The sequence below is a fragment of the Sapajus apella genome, unplaced genomic scaffold (assembly GCF_009761245.1).
Source record: "Sapajus apella isolate SASKATOON/1434 unplaced genomic scaffold, GSC_monkey_1.0 scaffold215, whole genome shotgun sequence".
Classification (NCBI taxonomy): domain Eukaryota; kingdom Metazoa; phylum Chordata; class Mammalia; order Primates; family Cebidae; genus Sapajus; species Sapajus apella.
This window is the reverse complement of record NW_022437155.1, coordinates 803,205-828,177: the sequence shown is the minus strand read 5'-3', so window position 1 is coordinate 828,177 and position 24,973 is coordinate 803,205. Positions and strand designations below refer to the sequence as shown.

Sequence of the window (24,973 nt, the reverse complement as noted above, 5' to 3'; positions counted from 1 at the left end):
CTGCAACTTCCACCTCCCAGGTTCAAGTGATTCTCCTGCCTCAGCCTCCTAAGTAGCTGGGACTACAGGTACGTGCCACTACACCTGGCTAATTTTTTTTTTTTTTTCGGTAGAAACGGGGTTTCACTGTGTTTAGCCAGGATGGTCTCAATCTCCTGACCTCATGATCCACCCGTCTCAGCCTCCCAAAGTGCTGGGATTACAGGCATGAGCCACTGCGCCCGGCCCTCGATAAAACTTTTAAGAAATGTTTACTCAATGTAAAAATTAGGACAAATTATTGATACATTTATTTAATAATACGGGTGAATATCAGAATAGTTTTGCTGGATGAAAGAAGCCAGGCAAAACAGAGTATAAGACTATGTTTCCATTTAAGTTACATTCTGGAGAATACTATCCAATCTGTACTGATGGAAAGTAGATGGGTAGTAGCCTGGGTCCCCGGAGAGGGTGACAGGGGACAGGGAGGGCCAGGGAGGGACAGGGAGGGGCAGCTGGGAGAGATAACAGAGGGAAACCTTTGGGGGTGGCAGGTATATTTATTTTTTGACTGTGGTGATCTGGGTTTCCCATGTGTATCTTTTATTTATTTTTTTATATCTCTTTATTTATTTTGAGACAGAGTCTTGCTCTTTTGTGCAGGCTGGAATGCAGTGGCGTCTTCTCAGCTCACTGCAACCTCCACCTCCCAGGTTCAAGTGATTCTCCTGCCTCAGCCTCCCCAGTAGCTGGGACTATAGGCGTGCACCACCATGCCTGGCTAATTTTTGTATTTTTGGTGGAGATAGGGTTTCACCATATTGGCCAGGCTCATCTTGAACTCCTAACCTCAGGTGATCCACCCGCCTCAGCCTTCGAAAGTGCTGGGATTACAGGAGTGAGCCACCACGCCCGGTCTCCCATGTGTGTCTTTATGTCCAAATTTATTGAATTGTACCCTTTTAATATGTGCAGTTTATTGCATGTTGATTATACCTCAGTAAAGCTGTTCACAAAGCCTCAGTCTGGATGCTGGGTGGAAATGCTTGGAGGGCGAGAACTGGAAGTTGAGGAGTCAGTGGAGGTGGTTGCGGCTGCCCAATGGGAGGCGGCTCAGTTGGGGCTGGGGTGAGGTCTGTGGAGAGAGGCTGGTGGATGACGTGTGCTTTGGTGGGACCCATAAGACCTGGGGATGGATCTGATATTAGGGGTAGAAGAAAGGTAGGAAAAAGAGGTGATTTTTAGGTATTTTGCTTGAGCACAGCTCTGTCTTTATCATCTCTGTTTATCTAAAATAGTCCAGGAACTGAGGGAAGACTCAGGGAGGGACAGGCTTTAGGAGCAGAGGATCACATGTCCCACATTGGAAATCCTGTGTGAGGTGTGTGAGGCGTCCAGGTGGGTGTAAAGCTGGTGCTGAGAGAGGCTGAGACACATCAGCGTGCAGAAGGTGTTTAAAGCGGGAGTGCAGGCAGAGAGCCCCTGAGGGCCTGGACCCAACCTGGAGAGGTCAGCAGAGGGGTAGACGGGGAGTCTGGGCCCAGCAGCTGGCGAGGAGCTGGAATGGAGGAGGAAGAGAGCCCAGTGGCAGGTGAGCTTCCACATCCTTGATGAGGTGCGCTCAGAGTCTCACCCACAATAAGACCGAGGAAATGAGGCAGGTGTGTGCCCAGAGTGCCAGAGAGGCACCGGAGAGAGCTGCCAGGCAGCCACAGGCCCTGGCTCAGTGTCAGGAATTGAAGATGAAATGGGTCCAACTGATGATGTGAATTTTCTTCTCCAGCAACACTGAGTTGCGTGGGTGCAGGTGGGAGCAGTGGGTTAGCTGGGCTCCTTCAGGGGCCTGGCGAGACAGGCCTGGGTGGGGGACGAGACACAAGCAGAGGATGGCAGCAAAGGCTGGGCTCCAGCTGGGTAAAGGCGGGTCGCCAAGCTGGGACAAGGAGGGTGTCTCCATGAGGCTGGAGTTGCGTGCAGGATGAGAGAACACATGTGCTGAAGCGTTGTGGGTGGTGGCCTGGGAGGCAAAGCCTGAGACTAGGATTTGGGGGGGAAGTGACTCCAAGCTCCATGGGGTGACAGTAGGAGACGTATTGGAGGTTGGGTGTTTGGAGGTGGGGAAGGTTAGGAGCTGAGTGACAAAGTGTTGGATCTGCACCTGTGCACACACATACATGTGGACATGTGTCAAGTCACTGAGGACTGTGATGGAGCAGGAGTAGAGAGGATGGCGAGCCAGCGACAGAGTGCATAAGGGATAGTAACTGGCAACAGTGACAGCGGCCAGGAACAGCAGCAGGGATGTGCTGTAGGGTGTGGGCACTGGCATCAGGGATGTGGAATGAGCAATGGAGAAGGAAGATGCCGCCATCTCTGAAGCCTGTGGGGTGTGAGGAAGAGACAGCTCTCACTCAGAGGCGAGTTGGGGAGCTGCACCCTTGATGTGAGGCCAGTTTCGGTGGGGGCAGGAGTGAGGATGCTGGGGAGAGGCTGGGTCTTTAGGAGAGGGGCTGGCGTGGCTGGTGGAGGTAGTGCCAAGAGCAGGTAATGAAAGGGCACACCCTGTGCCCAGTCTCACCTCTGCCTCTTGGGGGACTCGTTTGCCAGAGAGAAAGCATCAGCAAAGTTCTGTCTTCCAGAGGCTCAGCAAAATGCACAGGAGGTACAGGTTCCAGTGGCGAATGCCAGCCTCATGAGGGTGTTTGGGGCCAAGTGGCCCCATTAGTGAGGGCTAGGGGCCCTGTGGACATGAGGGTGCAGGCACCTGGGAGGCCATTTTGGTCAGCTTCCCCATGGCTACAGCGCAGCACTGTGACTCCGGGGACTTGGTGCTCCTCATGCTGAGCCACGCCAAGCCTGTCTTTCAGGGACTCCATCACTGCAGGGCTCAGCCCAGCAAAGAATAGGCCCCTTCTCTGTGTTCCCCGGGCCAGGGGACTTGCACACCAGAATCCTTCTTCCTCATAGATTTCTTGACTTACCTCTCTGCATCGCAGGAGGCCCTGCAGGCAGATGTCCAGCCCAGAGCTGGCTGCCTGGCCAGGGTAGGGACATGTGGCTGCCCAGGGCCATGGGATGGGGCAGACACGTGAGGCCAACGCCTCTGGTGTGGAGATAGTACAGGGTGGTGGGGCTCCCACAGCAGGTGAAGGGTTCAGACTCAGAGGGTCCAGCCCTGTGAAGGCGGGGCAGCTGGGGAGGGCCTCGGGTGGTGAGTCGGGGGCTGCAGGCTCGCTGCTCAGCCTCCCTTCTCTTGTTGACAGCACTGACGTCTTCATCTGCACAAGCCCCATCAAGATGTTCAAGTACTGTCCCTATGAGAAGGTAAGGCATGCATCTGCTCAGCTGGACCTTACCCGTGTTCAAACAGGCGCGGGGTGTGGGACCCAGCCTGCCTGTGGAAAGGGGATGGACCCTCGCAGCACTCCCCCACCCCTGTGACAGTGGCTCCCGCTCCCCAAGGCCCTCTCCTGCCCGAGCCTGAGGCTCTAGATGGGGACTCATTATGATGCAGGTTCTTGTTATGATGACAGGGAAGGGTGCCTGTCACCGTGTCAGGTCAGCCTGGCCCAGAGCAGGCCTTTGAAGGGTGAGAACCGTAGCTGGGGAGGGCCTCGAGGCATGTGGATATATTTCCATGGAAAGTCTCACAAAGGTGAGCTGGGTAAAGTTCATTTTGCTATATACTCACTTTATTATCCTCATTGAAAAGACTTAGAATTGCATGACATTGAGACCTTTCTGGAAATTGGGAACTTGAAGTGGCCAAACCCAGAGGAAAGGTCTGTGACCCTGGAGGAGGCGCTTGTGCTGGAGGGCAGAGCAGCTCTTCCCAAGCTCAGGAAGGCAAGATGTTCAGCCTGGAGCCTCTCCTGCTCTGGGGGCGTCAAACCCTCAGGCATGAGTTCTTTCAGGGGTCTTCACATGACCTTTCTCTCTGGATTCCTTTTTTTTTTGGAGATGGAGTTTTTTGGCTCTTGTTGTCACCCAGGCTGGAGTGCAGTGGCACGATCTTGGCTCACTGCAACCTCTGCCCCCTGGGTTCAAGCAATTCTCCTGCCTCAGCCTCCTCAGTAGCTGGGATTATGAGAGCCCACCACCACGCCCAGCTAATTTTTTCTGTATTTTTAATAGAGACAGAGTTTTGCCGTGTTGGCCGGGCTGGTCTCAAACTCCTGAGCTCAGGTCATCCACCCGCCTCGGCCTTCCAAAGTGCTGGGATTCCAGGCGTGAGCCACCAGGCCTGGCCTGTTCCATGTTTAAATGAAATTCACGGTCTGGCACAGTGTACTCCCAGCTACTCAGGAGGAGGCTGAGGCAGTCACTGTTTTAGCTGGAGTTGCACTGGGTGGCCATGGTGATTGACCGGCAACTGTGGGAGCGAGATTAACAACACGGCCTCATTCGTCTGTTCCTGGGGATTAGATACCGTCTTTGTGCCGATCGTCCCACCTTTGTAGCCTCAGTCCGGACCGCCCTCGAGCTCCAGACACTCAGACCCGACGTATCTGTCCCTGGGGTGCTGGTTTCCTTGCCATGTCCTTCCTTCCCTCCCATCCCAGTGGGTGGCAGTGCTGTCTGCCGGCCTCAGGTCGGAAGTCGGGGGCCGTCCTGACGAAGTCTTCTCTAACCCCTCACCTCCGGCGTGTCGGTGCCTCCCATGTCTTGTGGGACCGATTTCTAAACTGCGCCTGGCACCTGTCCGCTTCTCTCTTCCCACTGCCACCACCCTGGCGTTTCCTCCCAGGACGGCTGACGGGGCCTCCTAAACTGCCTGCTCCTCTAGGTTCCACGCAGGCTGACGAGGCCTCTCACACAGCAGGTCATGGCAGCTCCTGACTCGAAACTTCTTTACGGTTTCCCTTTAGAAACCATGTACGCATGCCTGAGCGTGACCTGCAGGGCCTGCCTGCCTCTCCATCCACCGGGGCCCCTCCCCAGCAGCTTTTGGCTTGACATGTTCTCCTCCCATCCCCAGCCCTGGTGCCTTCTCATCCATGAGGCCTCTGCCCAGAAGTCTCCCCACATTTTGTGACCATCATGTTTAAGTGTATTCTTTGTCCACCTTGGCTTTTGGATAACGCTTCCCACCACTTGAAATGGGTTTACGTTTTCCTCTATGACTTGTTCTTTGTCCATCTCCCGACTGGGCCGGGACCTGTGCAGGCTGGGCTCTCACCGTCCTGCCCGCTGTCAAGCCCAGCGCCCAGCGCAGGGCGCACACCATGAGTACTCAGCGTTTGTTGTTAGATGAGTAGATTCATTTGTCCAACAGAGAGTTACTAAACACCTGTGAGCAACAGGGCTTGCTGCTCATTTGACGCTTTGATCCGCCAGGCGCTGTCCTTCTGACGTTTATAACAGCTGCCTGTGAAACAAGAAAAATTCTGATTTGACAGATGAAGAAACTGAGGCTCCGAGGGATGAGGCAGCTCATGTACTGGGTCTGACGCTTGCCCAGCCAGCGAGGCCTGCTCCGGGTCTGCCTGTCGAGAGCCTGTGCCCACTGCCTGTATGTTCCCCGGCAGGTAGCTAGCGTTCACTCACTGGAGAGGATTTGAAAACAGTGCGGATTTAAGAGGAAGAGGATGTCAGTTAGGACCCTAGTCCCAGCAACATCAGCAGCCTCTGGCTAACTTGAACAAAGGCAGGACCGATTAGAAGGATGTTGCTTTGCTCAGGGAATCAAAGGGAAGCCTGAGGAAGCAGGCCTGAGACCACAGGGGCAGAGCTCACAGACTCTCCAGCGAAGAGTCCAAGATGCTGGAACCCCCTTTCTCCATCCTTGGGTTTCATTGCCCAAGATTCATAGTCCCAGGAGAGGGAGGCCCGTCAGCTGAGCTTGGGTCCCGCACCTAGCCCTGGGTGCTCTGATGGACTGTTCTAAAAGGCCACAGCTGGTGGCAGAGGCGTGACTTTCCAGAGGAGTTGAGGTGCCGTTGCCAGAAGAAGGGGCACACTGACGGTGGATGTCCTGATGGAACTAAACAAAAGAGCAAAGGCAACAAGGATCCACGTCTGCAGTCCAACCACCTGGAGAGAGATGCTGTTAGCACTTTGATCTGTTTCTAGCTTTTTTTTGGCAGTGGCAAGGTCTCGCTATGTCACTCAGGCTGGAGTGCAGTGGCGCCATCTCAATTCACTGCAACATCTGCCTCCCACGTTCAAGCAATCCTCCTGCCTCAGCCTCCTGAGTAGCTGGGATTGCAGGTGCATGCCACCACGCCCAGCTAATTTTTTATTTTTAATAGAAATGGGTTTCATCACGTTAGCCAAGCTGGTCTTGAGCTCCTGACCTTGTGATCTACCCACCCGGCCTTGGTTTTTCTTTGATGTGTTTTAAATGTAATACATGGACCGGGCATGGTGGCTAATGCCTGTAATCCCAACACTTTGGGAGGCTGAGGCAGGTGGATCATGAGGTCAGGAGTTCAAGACCAGACTGGCCAACATGGTGAAACTCCATATCTACTAAAAAATACAAAAATTAGCTGGACATGATAGCTCATGCCTGTAATCCCAGCTACTTGGGAGGCTGAGGTAGGAGAATTACTTGAACTGGGACCGGGGAGGCGGAGGTTGCAGTGAGCCGAGATTGCACCACTGCACTCCAGCCTGGGCTGCAGAGAGAGACTCCATCTCAAAATAATAATAATACATGTATTTAATGAAGCTTACATCCTGTATGGTTTTCCTTTTCTGCTTAGTAATATATTTTTAGCCTTTTTTCTGTTATCAAACACTCTTCAGAAATAGGATTTTTTTTTTTTTTTTTGAGGCAGAGTCTAGCTCTGTGGCCCAGGCTGGAGTGCAGTGGCATGATTTGGGCTCACTGCAACTTCTACCTCCTGGGTTTAAGTGATTCTCATACCTCGGCCTCCCAAGCAGCTGGAACGACAAGTGTGTGTCACCATGCCCACCTAATTTTTTATATTTTTAATAGAGGTGGGGTTTCACCATGTTGGCCAGGTTGGTCTCAAACTCCTGGCCTCAAAGTGGTCTGCCCACTTTGGCCTCCCAAAGTGCTGGGATTACAGGTGGAAGCCACCACGCCTGGCCAGAAACATGATTGTTAATAGCTGAAGGCGTCTTGTGAATAAGTCTTTGTACGGTCATGTCCTTAGGGTGAATTCCAAGAAATAGAACTCCTGGGTCATGTGAGAAAAGGTGGGGTTTGGGTAAATATCACACAGAAAATGTATTCATTTCCACTGCACCAGCCGTGGGCAGGGTCCTCTCCTCCTGCCAGTGGGCAGACTGGGCCACGTAGGGTCAGTAGAGGAAGTGGGCTGTTGAACAAACACACGACGGCGGGAAAGTGCGCAGCACGTTTGAGGAATTCGGGATGAATTTGTTGGCTGGTGGCTACAGGGGCTGTTAGGAGTGGGGTTGGGCGGGGTGACGGGGATTAGTTTATCCAAATCTCCCAGCTGTCGTCATGGTTTGGCCACACCACCACCTCTAACCCTAGAACTAAGACAAGGGGGAAAGTGTGGGCAAGATGTGGGTAAGACGAAGGTTGCTCCAGGCACCCACTTGCCCACCGTTTATGCCCCTCCCCTCCCTGTAGACCGGCACTTCTTCCCTGGCTGAGGGCGGGCAGGTATTAACAGTTCCTCTGCTCCATGTCTGGGGGTGGCAAGGAAGGGCTGGAGGTGGGTCTCAGGACATGTCTGCACAGGACAGAGGTCTCCAACATGGTAGCCCCAGTCTAGGCTCAGGCCCCAGACCATGCACACTTCTTTGCCAGCTCCGTACACCGAGTAGGATCAGCCTTTGTGGCCAGAAGTGGGAGCTTTTCTCCTTGGTTGATTTTCTTTCAAGACCTAGTCAGAGGATGGGAACCTGACTGCCATCAGCTCTCCCTCTTTCTCACATGGAGGGAGTTGAGTTGGGTGACATTCAGGTTACCAGAACCTTCTTTCTGGCTGGAAAGAAAGTTTGCCAACATTCTAAACCCAAACCGCTGGGTAATAGTTAACAGTAGCCAAGCTGGTCGTATATGCCTGCAAGGGCTTGCCCTGTAGTGATGCATTTAGCCTCATAGTAGCCCTACACAATAGGTACTGTTATTATCCCTGTTCTACAGATGGGGAGACTGAGGCACAGGGTCAGCGGCCAGAAAGTGGGGAGTCGGACTTCAGAGCCCATGCTCTGCTCCTCGGCCTCAGTGCCTCTTCTCAGACTCCCTGACTTGGAACTGAAGCAGCACGACCTGTACCTTTTCACCCTGCAGAGAGATTTTAAAATCCACGGCAAGTTCTTCATGCACAGGCATGACATTTTACTCTGAAATTTTCCCATTCAACAACGGGAGTAATCACAAGCCAAATTAAGGGAAGGGCTTGGGTGCAAAGGGGAATGTGCTCTTCTGACTTGAAGACTGGTTTCCAGATGACATGTCTGCCTCGTTCGACATTGATTTTTAGAATAAATGTCAAAAATTCCCACTTCAGGCCGGGTGCAGTGGCTCATGCTTGTAATCCCACTTTGGGAGGCTGAGGCAGGAGGATCACTTGAACCTAGGAGTTCAACACAGTGAGACACCATCTCTACTAAAAAAAAATGAGCTGGGTGTGCTGGTGCGTGTCTGTAGTTGCAGCATTTTGGGAAGCTGAGGTGGGAGGTTCGTTTGAGCCTGGGAGGTCAAGGCTGCAGTGAGCTGTGATCATGCCACTGCTCTCCAGGCTTAGTGACAGAGTAAGTCTCTGTCTCAGTAAATAAATAAATAAATAAATAAATAATCAACCCACTTCTTAATTGGGCCTCTTCCTTTAACCTGAAATAAAAAATCTAGACCTTTTTTTTTCTGGAGACAGAATCTTGTTCTGTTGCTCAGGCTGGAGTGCAGTGGCGTGATCTCAGCTCACTGCAACCTCCACCTCCTGGGTTCAAGCAATTCTCCTGCCTCAGCCTCCCAAGTAAGTGGGATTACGGGCAACTGCCACCATGCCTGGCTAATTTTTGTATTTTTAGTAGAGACGGAGTTTCACCACATTGGCCAGGATAGTCTCGAACTCCTGACTTCAGGTGATCCACCCACCTCGGGCCTCTAAAGTGCTGGGATTACAGATGTGAGCTACTGCACGCAGCCAATATAGACCTTCTTTTTTAAACTTAAGATAATGAATTATATTTCTTTGCACGTGTGTGTGTGTGTGTGTGTGTGTGTGTATTTTTGTTTGTTTGTTTTGTTTTTGAGACAGGGTCTTGCTCTGTGTCCAGGCTGGAGGGTAGTGGTGCAATCTCAGCTCACTGCAACCTCCGCCACCTGGGTTCTAGCAATTCTCCTGCCTCAGCCTCCTGAGGCAGGGAATACAGGTGCACGCCACCATGCCCGGCTAATTTTTTGTATTTTAGTAGAGACAGAGTTTCACCATGTTGCCCAGGCTGGCCTTGAACTCCTGAGCTCAGGCAGTCTGCCCGCCTCTGCCTCACAGAGTGCTAGGATTACAGGCGTGAGCCACTGCACCCGGCCTTCTTTGCATATTTTACTCTGAATTTTCAGTTGCTCCCAGTACCTTTTCCAGTTGCTCCCTATAGGACTTATGCTAAAAGGCTTGGGACTTTCTCTTGGCACGTAAAAAAGCCCTAGGTTCTTTAGGGGACGGCATGGGGGCCACACTGCCAGCCTTCAGGAGCTTCGTCTGGAGCTCCTGAACCCCACTCAGCCCCCACCATGCCATCTCAGTGAGGCTCACGGTGTGTTTTTTGGCATGTTTCTGGCCCATACCAGTGTTTATTTTAAAAATTGTCTGTTCCTGCTAATTGGCTTGAGGTTTCTTTTAGGGGTAGTGCAAACATTCTAGCATTTAGATAGTGGTAATTGTTGCATAACATTGTCGATACACTAATGACCAATGAATTGTACGCTTTAAATTGGTAAATTTCATGGTATGTGAATTACATTTCCCAAGAAAATAAAATTGGCTGTTCAGATGGCTAATAATTCCAAAACTAACTCACCCCTTTCAGTTAGATCTGGCCATTTTAGCATTGTAATAGGCATTGTAGACAAAAGCGCATGATCCTTTTATTTATTTATGTAATTTTTTTTAAAAGACAGGGTCTTGCTCTGTCGCCCAGGCTGGAGTGTAGAGGCACGATCATAGCCCCCTGCAGCCTCTTAACTCCTGGGCTCAGGTGGTCCTCTTGCCTCAGCCTCCCACTGGTTAGGATTACAGGCATATGCCACCACACCTAGCTAATTAAAAACATGTTTTTGAAGAGGGGCTCTCCCTGTGTTGCCTAGGCTGGTCTCTAACTCCTGGCCTCAAGTGGTCCTCTTGCCTTGGCCTTCCAAAGTGCTGAGATTACAGGCATGAGCCATCGTGCCTGGTCATAATACCTTTAAAGTGTCCTAGATGAAGCCATTCATTCTGAAAACCTTCAGCTTTATGATACTATTTTTCTTTTTTTTTTTTTGAGACGGAGTTTCGCTCTTGTTGCCCAGGCTGGAGTGCAGTGGCGCGATCTCGGCTCACCGCAACCTCCACCTCCTGGGTTCAGGCAATTCTCCTGCCTCAGCCTCCTGAGTAGCTGGGATTACAGGCATGCGCCACCATGCCCAGCTAATTTTTGTATTTTTAGTAGAGACGGGGTTTCACTATGTTGACCAGGATGGTCTCGATATCTTGACCTTGTGATCCACCCGCCTGGGCCTTCCAAAGTGCTGGGATTACAGGCGTGAGCCACCGTGCCCAGCCTATGATACTATTTTTCTAACAGTGTCATTCGCCCACCTCTCACACCTGCATACCCCACCCTCCCTGATTGGAGGCTTGTCTTGGGATTTGCTCATCTAAGTGGAGCAGGACTCTGTACCTTCCAACATTCTACCTGCCAGGGATTGTGTCTAGCTCATAGAGCTCTAGTTCTAACATGTGCATTTGGTGGTGGGCCTGTGAGCCACGCAGCACAGGAAGGGCAGGGAGGTAGGGATGAGAGCTGCCAGCCATCTGCCCCTCTGATCTTTTCCAGCGCTATCCTCTGCCAGCATCCCCCTTTACTCCTGTGTCTTCTTGGTAAGCACTGGTCTCTTTGCTCTCGAGGTGGTTCATGGACTTCGTGCCTGCACACCTGGGTCTTGGAGAGAGGGCCTCCCCTGGGAGTCCTGCCCACAGTTCTTTAGCTACATGTAGTTTTAGGTTCCACGGCAGGCATTTTTCCTGATTCTGGTCTAGAATAACAGAACCGCTTTATGCTTGGATAACTTTACATTCATCTGGGCTGAGCTATTTTCTCCCTAGAGCTTTCAGGAACCAAAATGGTGATCAGGTGATGAGCAAGCCTTCTTCCGAACAGCTGCTGATAAACCCAACAGACGGTTCCTTGTCCAAGCCTACCCTTGTCCGCTGAGGTGTCCCTCTGAGGCAAATCTGAGCTAAAGGCACAATGCCCCCACCAGCGTGCACATTGTTACAGCTGATGAACCTACCTCTATGCACTATGGCCACCCAGAGCCCATAGTTTACATCAGGTTTCACTCCCAGTATCCTGCGTTCTGTGATGTTGATAAAGGGGGAGGCTATGCATTGTATAGGGGTAGAGGGTATATGGGAAATCTGTACCTCTGCTCAATTTTTCTGTGACTAAAAAATAAAGGCTATTAAAATCCACAGTGAATGAGAGTCCCTCTTGCTCCATAGCCTCTCCAGCATTTGGTGTCAGGGCTCTGGATTTTGGCCTTTGTCATACGTGTGTAGTAGTGTCTCGTTGTTTTAATCTGCATTTCCTCGATTAATGATATTGAACATCTTTTTAGCTAAATAGCCGTTTGTATGTTTTCTGTGATGACACGTTCAAGCCTTTTGCCTAGTTTCTCACTGAGTTGCTTGTGAGTTGTGAGAGTTCTTTGTATATGCTAGAAACAAGTTCTTTATCAGATAATGTGTTTTACAAATATTCTCTCCCAGTCTGTGCTTTATATTTTAATTTTTTTTCTTTTTGAGATGGAGTCTCTCTCTGTTGCTCAGGCTGGAGTGCAGTGGCACAATCTTGGCTCACTGCAACATCTGCCTTCTAGTTTCAAGTGATTCTCCTGCCTTAGCCTCCTGAGTAGCTGGGATTGCAGGCATGTGCCACCATACCAGGCTAATTTTTGTATTTTTAGTAGACACGGGGTTTCACCATGTTGGTCAGACTGGTCTCGAACTTCTGACCTCGTGATCCACCCACCTTAGCCTCTCAAAGTGCTGGGATACAGGCGTGAGCCACCGTGCCCAGCCTTCTTTTTCTTTTCTTTTTGGAGAGACAGGGTTTTGCTCTTGCACCGTGGCTGGAGTGCAGTGGCATGATCACGGCTCACTGTAGCTGTGACTCCCTGGGCTGAAGTGATCCTGCCATCTTAGCCTCCCGAGTAGCTGGGACTACAGGCAAGTGCCACTACGCCCAGCTAATTTTTAAAACTTTTTTTTGTGGAGTTGGAGTCTTGCTTTGTTGCCCAAACTGGTTTTGAACTCCTGGACTCAAGCAATCCTCCTGCCTCAGCCTCCCAAAATGCTGAGATTAGAGGCACATTTTCTCAACAGTCTTTAGAAGAGCAGAAGTTTTATATGTTTAGATTTTTTATTTAGGTTATCATCCTTTTTTTGTTTTGTTTTTTGAGATGGAGTTTCACCCTGTCGCCCAGGCTGGAGTGCAGCATCACAATCCTGGCTCACTGCAACCCCCACCTCCCAGGTTCAAGGGAATCTCCTTGCCTCAGCCTCCTGAGAAGCTGGGATTATAGGCGCCCGCCACCACACCCGGATAATTTTTTTCTATTTTTAGTAGAGATGGGGTTTCACCATGTTGGCCAGGCTGGTCTCGAACTCCTGACCTCGTGATTTGCCCACCTTAGCCTCTCAAAGTGCTGGGATTACAAGCGTGAGCCACTGCGCCTAGCCACTGTAGTTTTATAGTAACTTTTGAAAGCAGTATGAGTTTTCCAAAATTATTCTTCATTTAAAAAATTGTTTTGGCTCTTCTAGGTCCTTTATATTTCTATTGAAAGTTTAGAACAGGCTTGTCAGTTTCTACAAAGAACCTAGTGAGAATTTGATTGCAAGTGCATTGTAGTTATGGAGCTAAACAATATTGGATCTTCTGATCCGTGAGAACACACACATCCTCATTTATATAGGACACCTTTAACTTCTCTCAGCAATGTTCTGTAGCTTTCAGTGTACCAGTCTTCCACATCCTGTGTTAAATTTGTCTCAATTTTATGGTGTATTTTGTTTGGCACAGAGACTATCTTTATAAAAATAATTTTTTGAATTTTATAGTGGTAAATACACATAAAATTTATCATTTTAAGTGTACAGTTCAGCTGATTTTATTTATTTATTTATTATAGAGACAGGGTTTCACCATGTTGGTCAGGCTGATCTTGAACTCCTGACTTCAGGTGATCCACCTACCTTGGCCTCCCAAAGTGCTGGGATTACAGGTGTGAGCCACCGCACCCAGCCACAGCCGATTTTATTTTTAATGTTATTATAAACTTTTTTGTTTAATTGCAGTTTCCAAATGTATACAAGTGGTTTTTTAATTTTAATTTTTAATTTTTGTGGGTATATAGTTGGTGTGTCTATTTATGAGGTACATTAGATGTTCTGATACAGGCATGAAATGTGTAGCAAACACATCAGAGCAGATGGGGTATCTGTTACCTCAAATATTCCATCCTTTGTGTTATAGGCAATCCAATTATATTCTTAGTTATTTTAAAATGAACAACTTTTTTTTTTTTTAGATGGAGTCTCGCTCTGTAGCTCAGGCTGGAGTGCAGTGCTGCCATCTCTGCTCACTGCAACCTCTGCCTCCTGGGTTCCACAGATTCTTCTGCCTCAGCCTCCCGAGTAGCTGAACCTACAGGCACATGCCACCACTCCTGGCTAATTTTTGTATTTTTAGTAGAGATGGGTTTTTGCCATGTTGACCAGGCTGGTCTCGAACTCCTGACCTCAGGTGATCCACCTGCCTTGGCCTCTCAAGGTGCCGGGATTACAGGTGCGAGCCTCCTCGACCAGCCATGAACAACTAAATTATTTTTTGACTATAGTCACCCTGTTGTGCTAGCAAATACTAGGCCTTATTCATTCTTTCTCTTTTTTTGTACACATTAACCCTCTCTACTTGCCCCTAGATACCCCTCCACTCCCCTTCCCAGCCTCTGGTAACCATCCTCCTATGCTCTATCTCCATGAGTTCAATTGTTTTAATTTTTAGCTCCCATAGTGAGAACATGTGACATTCTTTCTGTGCCTGGCTTATTTCACTTAACATAATGACCTCCAGTGCCATCCGCGTTGTTGCCAGTGACAGGCTCTCATTCTTTTTATGGCTGAATAATCCTCAATTGTGTGAATTTACCACATTTTAAAAATCCAGTCGTCTGTTGATGTACACTGAGGTTGCTTCCAAATCTTGGTTGCCGTGAATGGTGCTGCAGGAAACATGGGAATGCAGATATCTTTTCCACACACTATTTTCCTTTTTTTTGGTGGTGGGGGGCGGGATTGCTGGATTGTAAGGTATCTCTATTTTCAGAGGAACCTCCATTACATTCCCACCAGGAGTGTACAAGGGTTTTCTTTCCTTCTTCTCTCCAGCATTTGTTCCTGCCTGACTTTTGGATAAAAGCCATTTTGACTGGGGTGAGATGATACCTCCTTGTAGGTTTTATTTGTATTTCTCTGAGGATCAGCCATATCGAGCACCTTTTTATATACCTGTTTGTCATTTGCATGTCTTTTGTTTTCTTTTGTTGTGACAGGCTCTCGTTCTGTAGCCCAGGCTGGAGTGCAGTGGTGTGAACATAGCTCACTGCAGCCTCAACCTCCTGGGCTGAAGCTGTCTTTCTACCTCAGCCTCCTGAGTAGCTGCGTCTATTGGGTGTGTGCCACCAAGCCCGACTAATTTTTTTTTTTTTTGAGACAGCATTTTGCTCTGTCTCCCAGACTGGTGTATAAGTGGTGCAATCATGGCTCATTGCAGCCTTGACTTCCCAGCCTCAACCAATCCTCCCACCTTAGCCTCCCAAATAGCTGGGACTACAAGTGCATGCCACCATGCCTGGCTAATTTTTGTGTTTTTTGTAGAGACGAGGTCTCAGTATGTAGCCCAGACTGGTCTTGGACTCCTGGGCTCAAGCAATCTGCCCGCTTCAGCCTCCCAAAGTGCTGGGATTACAGGCGTGAGCCACCACACCTGGCTATCCTATGTCTTCTTTAGAGAAATGTCTGTTTAGGTCATTTGCTCATTTTAAAATCAGATTATTAGATTTTTTTCCTCTTGAGTTGTTTGAGCTCCATATATATTCTGGTTATTAATCCCCTGTCAGATGGATAGTTTGCAGATATTTCCTCCCATTCTGTGGGCTGTCTCTTCACTTTGTTGATTGTACCCTTTGCTGTGGAGAAGGTTTTTAACTGGATGTCATCCCATCTCTCTGAGTTTGCTTTGGTTGCCTGTGCTTTTGGGGTACTACTCAAGAAATCTTCATCCAGACCGAGGTCCTGGAGAGTTTCCCCAATTTTTTTTTTCTTTTTAATTATTTTATTTTATTTTTGAGAAGGAGTCTCACTCCGTTGCCCAGGTTGGAGTGCCATGGTGCGATCTCCGTTCACTGCAACCTCCGCCCCTCGAGGTTCAAGCGATTCTCCTGCCTCAGCCTCCCGAGTAGCTGGGATTACAGCCACCTGCCACCTCACCTGGCTAATTTTTGTTCTTTTAGTAGAGACGGGGTTTCACCATCTTGCCCAGGCTGGTCTTGAACACCTGACGTCATGATCCACCTGCCTCGGCCTCTCAAAGTGCTGAAATTACAGGTGTGAGCCACCGCGCCTGGCCTCCCCAATGTTTTCTTTTAGTAGATTTTGTATATGTCTGGAGAGAGGGGTCTAGTTTAATTATTTTTTTTTTTGATGTGTTTTTGTCTGGTTTTGGTATCATGGTAATACTGGGCTCATAGAATGAGTTCGAAAGCATTCCTTCCTTCTGTCTACTTCTGAATAGTTTGAGTAGGACTGGTATTAGTTCTTTAAATGTTTGGTAGAATTCAGCAGTGAAGCCATTGGGTCCTGGCCTTTTCTTTGCTGGGAGACTTTTTTTATGGCTTCAGTTTTTGTTACTTGCTATCGGTCTGTTTGTTTTGGATTTCTCCATGTTTCAGTCTTGATAGATTGCATGTGTCTAGGTGTCCGTTTCTTCTAGATTTTCTAAGGTATTGGCATGTAGTTGCTCATAGTAGCCACTAATGATCCTTTATACATCTGTAATATCAGTTGTAATGTCTCCTTTGTCAACTCTGATTTTACTTATTTGGGTCATCTCTCTTTTTTTCTTTTTTTCTTTTTTTTTTTTTTTTTTTTTTGAGACGGAGTTTCGCTCTTGTTACCCAGGCTGGAGTGCAATGGTGCGATCTTGGCTCACCGCAACCTCCGTCTCCTGGGTTCAGGCAATTCTCCTGCCTCAGCCTCCTGAGTAGCTGGGATTACAGGCACACGCCACCATGCCCAGCTAATTTTTTGTATTTTTAGTAGAGACGGGGTTTCACCATGTTGACCAGGATGGTCTCGATCTCTTGACCTTGTGATCCACCCGCCTCGGCCTCCCAAAGTGCTGGGATTACAGGCTTGAGCCACCGCGCCTGGCCTTCATCTCTCTTTTTTTCTTAATTAGCCTGGCTGAAGATTTGTCGTTTTGTTTACCTTTCCAAAAAACCAACTTTTTGTTTCTTTTCACAAAGCCAATCTTTTGTATTTTTCGTTCATTTCATATTCATTTATTTTGCTCTGCTCTTTTTTTTTTTTTTTTTTTTTGACAAGAGTTTTACTCTGTTGCCCAGGCTGGAGTGCAGTGGTGCAATCTCAGCTCATTGCAACCTCTGCCTCCCAGGTTCAAGAAGTTCTTCTGCCTTAGCCCCTCGAGTAGCTAGGATTACAGACTTGTGCCACCATGTCCAGGTAATTTCTGTATTTTTAGTAGAGACAGGGTTTCACCATGTTGGCCAGGCTGGGTCTTGAACTCATGACCTCATGATCAGCCTGCCTCGGCCTCCCAAAGTGCTGGGATTACAGGTGTGAGCCACTGCACCTGGCCTGTTCTTGTTTTCCTATTTCTTTAGGGTGCATCATTATGTTGTTTACTTGAAGTTTTTCCCCTTTTTAAAATAAAAAAAAAATTAGACCCCCACAAAAGCGTTTTCTTCTTTTCTGTTGTGGCATGCTTCGTCCTGCTTCTGCTACACCCCATAGGTATTGGTATGTTGTGCTTCCATTATCACGTGTTTCAAGAAATGTTTCAATTTTCCTTAATTTCTTCATTGACCCACTTCATTCAGGAGCATATTGTTTGATGTTTCTGTGTTTGTATAGTTTCCAAAATTCCTCTTTTTATTGATTTCTAGTTTTATTTCAAAAATACATGTGATTTTTGTATATTGACCTTCTATCCTGTTACTTTGGCAAATGAATAGCTCTAGTTGCTTACGTAGATGATTTGGGGCTATTAAAGTTTAGTTGTAATAATTACATTTATTTAGTACATCTTGTGTCAGGCATTGCTTCAGCTGTCCTCACAGAGCTTTCACTTGATCATACCAGAAACACTGTGAGGAAACTGACCTCACAGTGGAAGTCACTGGCTTGCCCAGGTTCCCAGCTCATATGTATCAGAAGCACAGGGGGAAAAGGGGGGGCTTAGGGCCTAAATTTGAGGATAAGACAAAAAGCTAGAATCCTTTTTCTGAGGATTTTCTGGGTGCCAGGTGCAGTACTGAGACTTTGAGGCACAGTTTTCCACTGAATCCCCAAAGGCGCCCACGAGGTGGATGCTGTTCTCATCCCTGCGGCACTGCACAGGGACCAGGCAACCTGCTGAGGGGGAGACACTCACGTGAAGCTGGTGGTATCTTTGAGCAGTGGCCACACGAGTGCTCATGGCCAGGCTCCAGGAGGCTCCAGGGGAACCCCAGGCCTTTTTCTATTTTTACCTCCTACCATAGATACATATATATATTTATATATATGTTGTAGTATTTTTTTTTTTTTTTTTTTTTTTTTTTTTGAGATAGAGTTTCACTCCTGTTACCCAGGCTGGAGTGCAATGGCACAATCTCCGCTCACTACAACCTCCGCCTCCCGGGTTCTAGCAATTCTCCTGCTTCAGCCTCCTAAGTAACTGGCATTACAGATGTCTGCCACCACACCTGGCTAATGTTTTTGTATTTTTAATAGACGTGGGGTTTCATCATGTTGGCCAGGCTGATCTCAAACTCCCAACCTCAGGTGATCTACCTGCCTCGGCTTCCCAAAGTGCTGGGATTACAGGCGTGAGCCACAGTGCCTGGCATCATATATAAAATTTAACCCTGGCCAGGCATGGTGGTTCACGCCTGTAATCCCAGCACTTGGGAGGCCGAGGCAGGCGGATCACAAGGTCAGGAGTTTGAGACCAGCCTGGCCAACATGGTGAAACCCCGTCTCTACTAAAAATACAAAAAACTTAGCCAGGCGTGGTGTGGGCGCCTGTGATCCCAGCTTCTTGGGAGGCTGAGGTAAGAGAATTTCTTGAACCCAGGAGGTGGAGGTTGCAGTGAGCTGAGATCATGCCACTGTACTCCAGCCTGGGGGACAGAGCAAGAATGTTTCGAAAAAAAAAATTAACCCCAAATGGGTTAAATACATATAAATACATATGTACATATAAAAACTAAAAGTACAAAACTTCTGTTCTTCAAAAGATCCTGTTCAGAAAATGAAAAGGCAAATCACAGATCATAAAAGAATTTGCAAAATGCATTATCTGATAAAGGACTGGCTTCTAGAAGACATAAAGAACTCTCACAACCCAATACAAACAGCCCACTTTGTTTTGCCGCTTGTGTGACCGCTGGTGAGTCACAGACCCTCTCTGAGCCTCAGTTTCTTCATCTGTACGGGATCTAGTCACCACTGTCGTGGCGCGTCATTCTCCCACGCAAACCCTTTCTGCAGAGCAGCTCCGTAAGTTGTCTGCAGGTTGGCGCCGGTCCGAGATAAAACACGGAAATGGGTGTGTGTGACTGGAAGTGTTCATGGCAATTTGACAGTGCTGCAGTGTTCAGGCACGTGATTTGATTTCACATCTTACAAAAGCGTGGGTCACAACGCAGTGGAAATTAAAAAAACACAACCTGACCCTTCTCCTCCCACATCCCCAGATTTTCCGTGTTCCAGCCACACTCCAGGGTTTTCCCCATTCCTCAAATGCCTGCCTTAGAACATCAGCGTCTGTGGGTCCCTCTGCCTGGAATGTTCCTGCCAACCTGCGGAGAGCTGGCCACCTTGTCAGTCGGTTCTAGGGCTGATGCCGCCCTCTCAGTGAGGCCTCCCTGCGTGGCTGAAGCTCTGTGCTGACTGCAGAGGCTTCGCCCACTGGCTGGGGTTGTCTGTGGCCCATGGGCCTCCTGCGTTGTGCACTCTGTGGGTCTCCTGTTCACTGTTGTCTCTGCTTCCTAGAACTGTACCTCATGCAATATTGGCTAAATAACTGCAAGAGAAAGGCAACTGCCACCACGCCTTGCTAGGTTTTTTGTATTTTTTTGCATTTTTAGTAGAGACGGGGTTTCACCATGTTGGCCAGGCTGGTCTCAAACTCCTGACCTGGAAGGTTGCCGTGAGGTTTAGATACGATGACGGACACTTCGTGCCTGTGCAGTAGGTCTGCTGAAAACGTTAGCCTCAGGCTCCTACCCCCGATCTAGCCTGCACAAGCAATTTACAGTCGAGTGGGGCAGATGTGAAGTGAGTTACAGAGATGTATAGCTCCGATTGTGACACTGCCAGGAAGGACAGAGTGGGAAGGCTCAGGGAAGGCTGAGAGGATGACAGCTTTAGAAGGATAGGTGCTCTGGGCCAGGAGAAGGGCCCTGTGTGCACATGTGTGTGTGTGTGCACGTGTTCTTGTGTGTGCATGCAGGTGTGTCTGCTGTGTGCATGTGTGCACACAGGCGTCCGTGAAGGAATGATCCAGTCAGAGGAAACGGCACATGTGAGGCTCTGAGCAGGAAAAAGCATAACGGTCAAGCAGTGAGAAGACGTTGTTTTGGGTGGGTGAGGTAAGCGAGGTGGCCACAGAGCAAGGTGACGCTGGGACCGCCACAGGGCTGGAGCCAGCCTGCTTTGTAGACCCAGCCTTGTTCTCATGTCCTTTGTGCTGGCTGGTTTTAGAGGGTCATGTGGTGTCTGCCTTTGTGAAGTAGGACTCCTGAAGCGACTTGCAACTGGAAGAAAGCCAGCCCAAGGCACCCATGTCCCATCCCCTTGTCATACACAGGGGAAAACGGAGTCCCTGAGAGGGCACGGACCTGCCCGGGCTCTGCCCCAGGGTGGCAGCCGATGCACTGAGCTCCCTTCGCAGACAGGCCCACTCAGTGTGAGTTTCTGTTTATGCAGGAACCAGAGGAGCTTTGGGAAAAAGTGCCTCCAGCCCTGCCCCTCCTCTGCTGGGAGTCTGCTGCTGGTTAACATCCGTAGTTGTAACAGGGTCTATGAGTTACGGCGTTGGTTGCCAATGTCAGAAATCACCCAGGGTGTTGGAATCTGGGTGGCTGTAGAGACAGCCTGGAGCTGGGCAGGGCTCAGTCAGGGTGCCTGGGCCCCACGGGCCAGAGCAGGTGCCTTGCTTAGGCGGCGCTGCACTGGGGTGGTGAGAGCAGTCGGGACCTGCTACCCTGCAGGAAAAAGTCAGTTTCCTCAGGGAATCGAGGAAAGGGGAAAGGATGCCGACAGCCCACCAGCGGCAAGAGGGTACTGGTGGATGGCCAGGCCCCGTCTGCTCCCGCCCCTGGGGAGTGCCAGCACCCCTGCTTGCTGTCCCTCAGCCCAGACACGCCCTGCCCTGTTTTCGTTAGCACCTGGAACGAGCTTTGTGCTAGGGGTGCCCCCCTGGGGTCAGCTTGCCTGTCCTGAAGAAAACCTTCCTTGGGCAGCCTGTGGCTTCTTTGTGGGCCTGTGGGTGTTATGTAACTCACTGTTTAAGAGGGCCTTGACAACTGTCACCTGCTATAGGCTCCCTGAGGGCAGGAACTGCTTTTTGTCTTGGTTTTCTTTGTTCAGTGCCTAACAGAGTGCACTGCCCGCATGCAGGTGCGGCAGGAGGTGGCAGTGGCCCAGCTGGCGGCGGGGGTGGCAGACATGGCTGCCCTCTGCTCCCTGCACCTGGGTGGTGCTGCGCAGTGTTCGCTGGTGTGTTAGGAGCAGGCCTGGGTTTGCTGTGACTGCTGCTTTCCAGCTACCGGGGTGTGGACCAGCCACGCGCGCTCCCTGAGTGCCGGCGTCCTGGGCTGGAGGGCTGGACTCTTCCCAGCACTGACTGCCTCGACGTCAGGCCCCGTCCCTCCATGCCCCTGTTAGCTGAGGTCTAGGCTGGCCCCTGCCCTGGCTCTTGATCGACTCCCAGTTCTGATGTCACTTTCTTCTCACCACCCACCCCGCCTGCTGGCGTCCAGTATGCCTGGGTAGAGAAGCACCTCGGCCCTGACTTTCTGGAGCAGATTGTGCTGACCAGAGACAAGACCGTGGTCTCTGCTGACCTTCTCATAGACGACCGGCCGGACATCACAGGCAAGTGGCCTGCGGCAGGTGAGGAGCACGTGGGGAGGGCCCGCGCCTTGGCCCCCTTCTCCGGGGCAGTGAACGCTCAGTTGCCTCCTGCCTCTACCGGCCCCTCTTAGTTACCAGCTGTTTGCCAGGCACTGAGCTCCTCCCCTCCGTGTGGGCTGTGGCCTGGTGCTCCTGGGAGCTGGGAGGAGTGGGTGCTGGCCTCAGGGTTAGCTTGAGGGGTGGCCTTGGGTGAGTCCCTTCAGCTCCAAAGCCTTTACTTCCTCACGTAACACAGGGACTCAATTCTGGTTTCCAAAGGTTTGTTTTTAGCAACAAAACCCTTTTTTCTCCCAAAAGCCATGTGGACTAATGTAATGACTGACAGGAGGGCGGAGCAGAGCTCCTGCGGGGAAGGTGGCTTGGGACAGAAGACCCTCCTCCCAAAAATCGAACAAGCCAGTCAATGTCGAACTGAACTGCGTAGAAAGGAGAGGGAGACCGGTGGCGCGGTGACTCACGCCTGTAGTCCCAGCACTTTGGGAGGCTGATGCAGGTGGATGGCTTGAGCCCAGGAGTTCGAAACCACCCTGGCCAACATAGCGAGACCCTGTCTCTACTAAAGATACAACAATTATCTGGGCGGGATGGTTCATGCCTGTAGTCCCAGCTACTCCAGGGGCTGAAGTGGGAGGATTGTTTGAGCCCATGAGTTGGAGACCAGCCTTGGCAACTGGTGAGACTCCTGTCCCTACAGAAAAAAACAAAAAAATTAGCCGGTCTTGGTGGCGCATGCCTGTGGTCCCTGCTAGTCTGGTGGCTGAGGTGGGAGAATCACCTGAGCCGGGGAGGTAGAGGCTGCAGCAAGCTGCGATTGCACCACTGCACCCCAGTCTGGGCGACAGAGTAAGACCCTGTCTCAAAAAAAAACAAAACAAAACAGGAGGGGGGAAGCTTATTGGTTTAGCTAACTGAAAACGGGTAAGGAAAGCTTCGGCCGTGGAATCTTTTCTCTGCCTCACGGCTCTGCCCTGGCCTGGCTCTCCAGCATCCCTGGACAGCCGTCTCCTCCTGGAAGCCATCCGGTCTTTTGGACACCCCAGTGGGAAAATACCTTCTAGTTTTTCCCTGATGGTTTTGGAACTGGCTTGGGAAACATGCCACCTCCGTCACTTCATCCAGAGGGTGGACCCCACGAGTGCACCCGCCCCACCCTCCCCAGCCTCGTGGGCTCCCAGGAGAGCCGGGGCAGACAGTGGCCTGTGGGGGCCCATGACCTTGAGGGCCCAGAGGCCAGCTTGGCCTCCATCTCCAGCCACAGGGAGCTGGGGCAGGTGCATATTCCAAAGGGGTGACGTCCCACCGGCATCACCAGTGTGGACATGAGGGCTTGGAGCCTGGGGAGGCTGCAGGGCCTGTGGTCAGCGGCTGGGGAGCTGCAGAGCTGCTGCCACTTGGCCTTCCCACAGCAGGCCAGCAGGATGGCGGGGCATGGAGAGGGAAGTCGGGGGAGCACCGGGTGGCATGAACCAGCACATGTCCCTCAGCAGTGCTGGTGGTGATGGCAGCCTGCAGTCAGTCCCTGTCCACCGAGCACTGGCTGCGCATGCTGAGGGCCCCCTTGCCGCATCTCACGCCATCCTCACACCCGCTGTGAGGCAGGTGCGCGTGCACTTACCACTCCACAGAGGAAACAAGTTTTGGCAAGGCCAGAGGCCTGCCTGGATACCCAGGTTTCTGCCCTCGGCAGCTACGCCCCAGGTCTCCGCGGCTGAGCTGATGCCACTTTCCCACCCACAGGGGCTGAGCCAACCCCCAGCTGGGAGCACATCCTCTTCACTGCCTGTCACAACCGGCACCTGCAGCTGCAGCCCCCCCGCCGCAGGCTGCACTCGTGGGCAGACGATTGGAAGGCCATTCTGGACAGCAAGAGGCCCCGCTGAGCTGAGCTGGACTGTGCTTCGTGGGGCTCCCAGCTGGGGGCCTGTGGGGTCCGTGTGCTGGCCTGGGGGTCCCTCCCAGACTCCCGGGGCCCATGACCTCCTGCTGCATGTCCCTTCCCTTCCCCAGCCCTGCCAGGCCTTAACCTGATCTCAGGGCAGGGCTGGGCCCTCCAGGCCCTTGGACACAGACACGTGGTCCCAAGCCATTCAGCCTGACCTCAGGCAGCAGGCTGCAAGCTGCCAGAAGCCGGGGGGCTCAGGACAGGGAGGAGGTGGGGCCACTGTTCGGGGGCTGGTGGCCCTCTCCACTCCCTAGCAAGTTCTCTGAGGCGGTGGGGGGGTTTCCTTTTCCTGGGTCTGCAGCCATCAGCAAGGAGGGCCAGGAACCTGGCGACCAAGGTGCTTCCAGGTGGGGATGAGCCCCTCATGGTCTCAGCCATGGCACCCCTTATTCCAGCGGCCCTGCCACAGTACCCCTTATTCCAGCGGCCCTGCCCCGCCTGCTCACCCCACACGACCTGCCGTGTATTCAGCAAACACTCATTAGGTGACAGCGGCCACCAGGCTCTGTGCTGGGGGACAATACCGGCCCTGACCTCAACCAGCTCAGAGGTTTCTCGCACCTCTGTCCCCAGGGCCCCGCTCAGGGCCCAGCAGAGAGTCCGTCGGCTTGAACGTGTGTTGAGTGCATGAAAAATAAATGCTGTTCATGTGTGTAGCTCGAGGCTGTGGCCTGGCCCCAGGTCCTCTGGCGTCTGCCCTCCTGGCTTGACCCAGGTTCAAGTCTTGTGTCTGGGGAGTTCCACTGCACTGAAGACAGGTGGAGGAAGGCATGACTTCAGCCCCTGCCTCACAGGCTGGGCCCTAGCGGGGGACCCCTCTGGTGGGTGAGGCTTCGGAGATGGGCCCCATGCCTCCTTCCCGCACCTGCCCCAGTGCCCAGACCTGGGTCCCCCATCCTCTGCTCTTCTCCCAAGGCCAGTTTCTGTGGGATTGCAGGAGTCCTGGGGAGAAGGCTGGTGTCAGAGCCTCAGCTTCTGTTCCTTTTCACCCACTGGGGAGTGACAGCTCAAACCAGGCACCTCCCCGCTGCCCTTTGGAGAGGTTTTGGGGCCGCTTTCTGTCCTTATGCCCTTCCTTTACTGTTTTGGCCACACTCCTATCATGGCCCTTGAAGGGAACAGGGGTTTCTCACACCCCTAACCCACCCCAGCTCTGGGCCTTAGTGGCAGACCCTTCTGCCTTAACGTGGCAGAGATGCTTTGGGCTGCCCTGGAGGCAGGGCCAGATAGGAGAGAAGACAAGGGGAGGTGCCCATGGCTCAAAGCTGGCTGAGCTTTTGGATGTTCCTGTCCTTACAGTCTCAGGAGCTTGGGCTCCGTCACCCACCTTAGTGAGGAAGGACTCCTCCAAGCACCATCACCCAGCTTACGGAGGGAGGACTCCTCCAGGCGCCATCACCCAGCTTAGGGAGGGAGA

At 51.1% G+C, this 24,973-nt stretch overlaps 1 protein-coding gene across 1 annotated transcript; it reads left to right on the top strand.

The window, feature by feature from the left end:
- Positions 1-3,057: 3,057 nt before the first annotated feature.
- NT5M (5',3'-nucleotidase, mitochondrial) lies at positions 3,058-24,212 on the top strand. The gene is made up of 3 exons (XM_032270734.1): positions 3,058-3,306; positions 21,461-21,593; positions 23,352-24,212. The coding sequence occupies exons 1-3, from the start codon at positions 3,058-3,060 to the stop codon at positions 23,492-23,494; spliced, it is 525 nt and encodes a 174-aa protein (XP_032126625.1). The 3' UTR covers positions 23,495-24,212.
- Positions 24,213-24,973: the final 761 nt, after the last annotated feature.

Excerpts from the sequence above, each read along its gene's own strand:
- NT5M (XM_032270734.1), top strand. The coding sequence starts at position 3,058 with ATGGGGCAGACACGTGAGGCCAACGCCTCTGGTGTGGAGATAGTACAG. Across the intron at positions 3,307-21,460 it reads AGTACTGTCCCTATGAGAAG|TATGCCTGGGTAGAGAAGCA; the intron begins GTAAGGCATGCA and ends GCTGGCGTCCAG. Across the intron at positions 21,594-23,351 it reads AGGCAAGTGGCCTGCGGCAG|GGGCTGAGCCAACCCCCAGC; the intron begins GTGAGGAGCACG and ends TCCCACCCACAG.